This window comes from Anneissia japonica, unplaced genomic scaffold (assembly GCF_011630105.1).
Source record: "Anneissia japonica isolate Jap-2015-1 unplaced genomic scaffold, ASM1163010v1 scaffold3845_len455572_cov173, whole genome shotgun sequence".
Lineage (NCBI taxonomy): Eukaryota > Metazoa > Echinodermata > Crinoidea > Comatulida > Comatulidae > Anneissia > Anneissia japonica.
This window is the reverse complement of record NW_022728625.1, coordinates 412,145-414,805: the sequence shown is the minus strand read 5'-3', so window position 1 is coordinate 414,805 and position 2,661 is coordinate 412,145. Positions and strand designations below refer to the sequence as shown.

General features: G+C 41.9%; 1 protein-coding gene across 1 annotated transcript in view; it reads left to right on the top strand.

Annotated features, from left to right (window-relative positions):
* The first annotated feature begins 398 nt into the window (after positions 1-398).
* The window catches only part of LOC117114433, a 31,454-nt gene continuing 29,191 nt past the window's right edge, over positions 399-2,661 (top strand). The window contains exon 1 of the mRNA XM_033258098.1: positions 399-1,074. Coding sequence (XP_033113989.1) covers positions 518-1,074 — 557 coding nt within the window. The 5' untranslated portion in view covers positions 399-517. The remainder of the gene's footprint in view (positions 1,075-2,661) is intronic.

Here is a 2,661-nt window from a genome sequence, read left to right as displayed (position 1 = left end):
GAAAAGGAAGGGCGCCTTTTGCGTCTGGATATACTTAGCAACAGAAGGGCGCCCTGTACGTTGGGCACGAAGTATAGGAAACTTGCATGGTTAAAAAGAAGGGCGCCGCCTACGTTGGGCACGACCTGTCTCTTATACACATCTAGATGTGTATAAGAGACAGTATATATATATGCTGATTTAAATGGGCTCTCCAAAAATGAAATCTCCCCCACCGGAGAAAACAAAAACAAAAAACAGCCCTCCACCCCAAGAAAAAAAAAAAAAAACAAACAAACAAACGAAGAAAACAACTGTAGTAACTGTAGTTACATTGAACAGGGTTTCATTAGTTTTATTCTCTCTCGGTTTTATTTTTTTTATTCATCGGCAAAATAATTCTTCTTTATTTCTAGACAATGTGAAACCAGGAGTAATATTGAGAGTGACTGTCAATGCAACTATAAGCGAATCGGGAACAACAAGTACTGCAGAGGCCGCTGCTAATACTGTCTTCAGTAAATTACCGTATTTTATCATGAACATCACTGAACAATCAGCAGACGGGACAGTCTATGTTAACGTAGGCCAAATCGTGCACCTTAACCTTGTCGTTGAATTTCCACAAGGCACTGCAGATCCTACGATCGAAGTTACATTGCCGTACAATTTCACAACCAACAAGACAAGCGAGCAGTGGAGCATATCTAAAGTTGAGATTTCATCTGTAAGCAGTACACTGTCCTGTACTTACTCGACAGAGTTCTGTTACTACGCTCCACAGACACGGTACATTGCCAATGACGACGTATTCGGTATCTTGAAAGACTGGTCGGTGACAGAGATCGAAGGATCAATTACTATGAGTGATCCAGATCCGGCGAAAAACATCCTGGCTTTAGAAGTGGACGTTCGACTGGATGATACGGACGCGGTGGTCAATGGATCAGAACACTGGCTAGGACTTGGAATGCAGTTTGGAAACGAAGCTCATATCTGGGTTGGAGAGGTACCCGTATATACAATAATAAATGATACTCCAGAGCCGAAAATGTCGTTCAAGATATCGTACTTAAACCATTCGTTTTACAAAGGGTAAGTAAATGAGAAAACATTAACATTGCTGCAATGTGTTCTTCCGGGTTTCTTTGTTTATTTATTTTATTGGACCTACCTGTACTATAAACTTTAATGAACCAAGATATGCAACTATTAATTGCACACAGAAATAACACACGAGAGACCAGGTTGGAGATCAAGATGGAAACTAAACTTTATTCATCATGCAATGCATCATGGGATATAATAATACCTAATATGGAATACTGTATCATGCATAGGCCTATGTATTATGATCTAGTATTATGATCTAATATTGATATGGATATGTGACATCTCCCTTCGTTTAAAAAGAAGAAAACAACATTGGAAATTTATGACCAAATCGGCCCTAATTATTTGTACAAAACAAAATCATCAAAACGTTTAGGCATTCGCCTATTCGGTGTCGGTCGTGTCGTGTGCACAACCCCCGCCTGTTGCTCTGACTGAGCGGGTTCGGCTTGAGTCGCGGGTACATCACCAACTTGAATCGCGGGGACATCACCAACGTCTCCCTGAAAATTTATCGTTTTGTCGTGCGACTTATTTAGGTCTCGGAGATTGCGCCTGTAGGTTTGACCATTTTCTGTAGCGACTACGTATGATCTCGGAGTAACGTGTTTAGAAATCACTCTTGCTGGTATCCACTGTCGACCTTTACTCAGACGAACAACTTCTCCATCCCTTAATGGTTGAACGTGTTCCTCGATTGTCAAGTATCGCATTTGCTTGTCTTAACTAGCGATCAGCGACTCATGAGCATTGGATACGATAGTAGGTCGGTCGCGTTGCTGGAATTCGCGTTCGGAGCCTCCTATTAAACCAATACCGCCCAACGGGGCGTCGCGGTGAGCCAACAAAGCTAAATGAAATCGCCGTCAAAAGTCGTCTGTAGCCTTCCTTAACAATGCTTAACAGTCTGAATACATCGCTCTGCTTGACCATTGCTTTGGGCCTAAGTGGGGCTTGACGTGATCAATTTTATATCCCATGACTTTGCGAACTGCTTCATTTCCCAGCTGGCGAAAGGCATGTTATGGCTTATGAATTTTTCCGGAATGCCATGTCTTGCAAATATCGATTTTAGTTTGCAAATCACATCTTTAGCAGTAATTGTTGCGTAGCGTAACAGCCTCCGGATACTTTGAATAATAGTCCAAACCGATTAAGTGATCATTACCAGCGTAATGAAAAATATCAGCGCCGACCTTATTAAACGGTTCCTTGGGCAACTGATGAGGAATCATTGGCTCGCGCTGGTTCTTTCTTTTGAATTTTGCGCATGCAGAACATTTTGATATCAGGGACTCAATATCTGAACTAACACCGGGCCAGTAAAACAGCTCTCTGGCCCTGGCCTTCGACTTCTCCATGCCTAAATGACCATCATGAATACAATTAAGCATGAAATCTCATTTGCTAGCGGGTTTGTGACCCATAAACAAAATACTACTGCTACTGCTACTGCTACAGCTACTGCTACTGCTACTGCTACTGCTACTACTACTTACTACTACTACTACTACTACTACTACTACTACTACTACTACTACTACTACTACCACTACTACTACTGCTGCT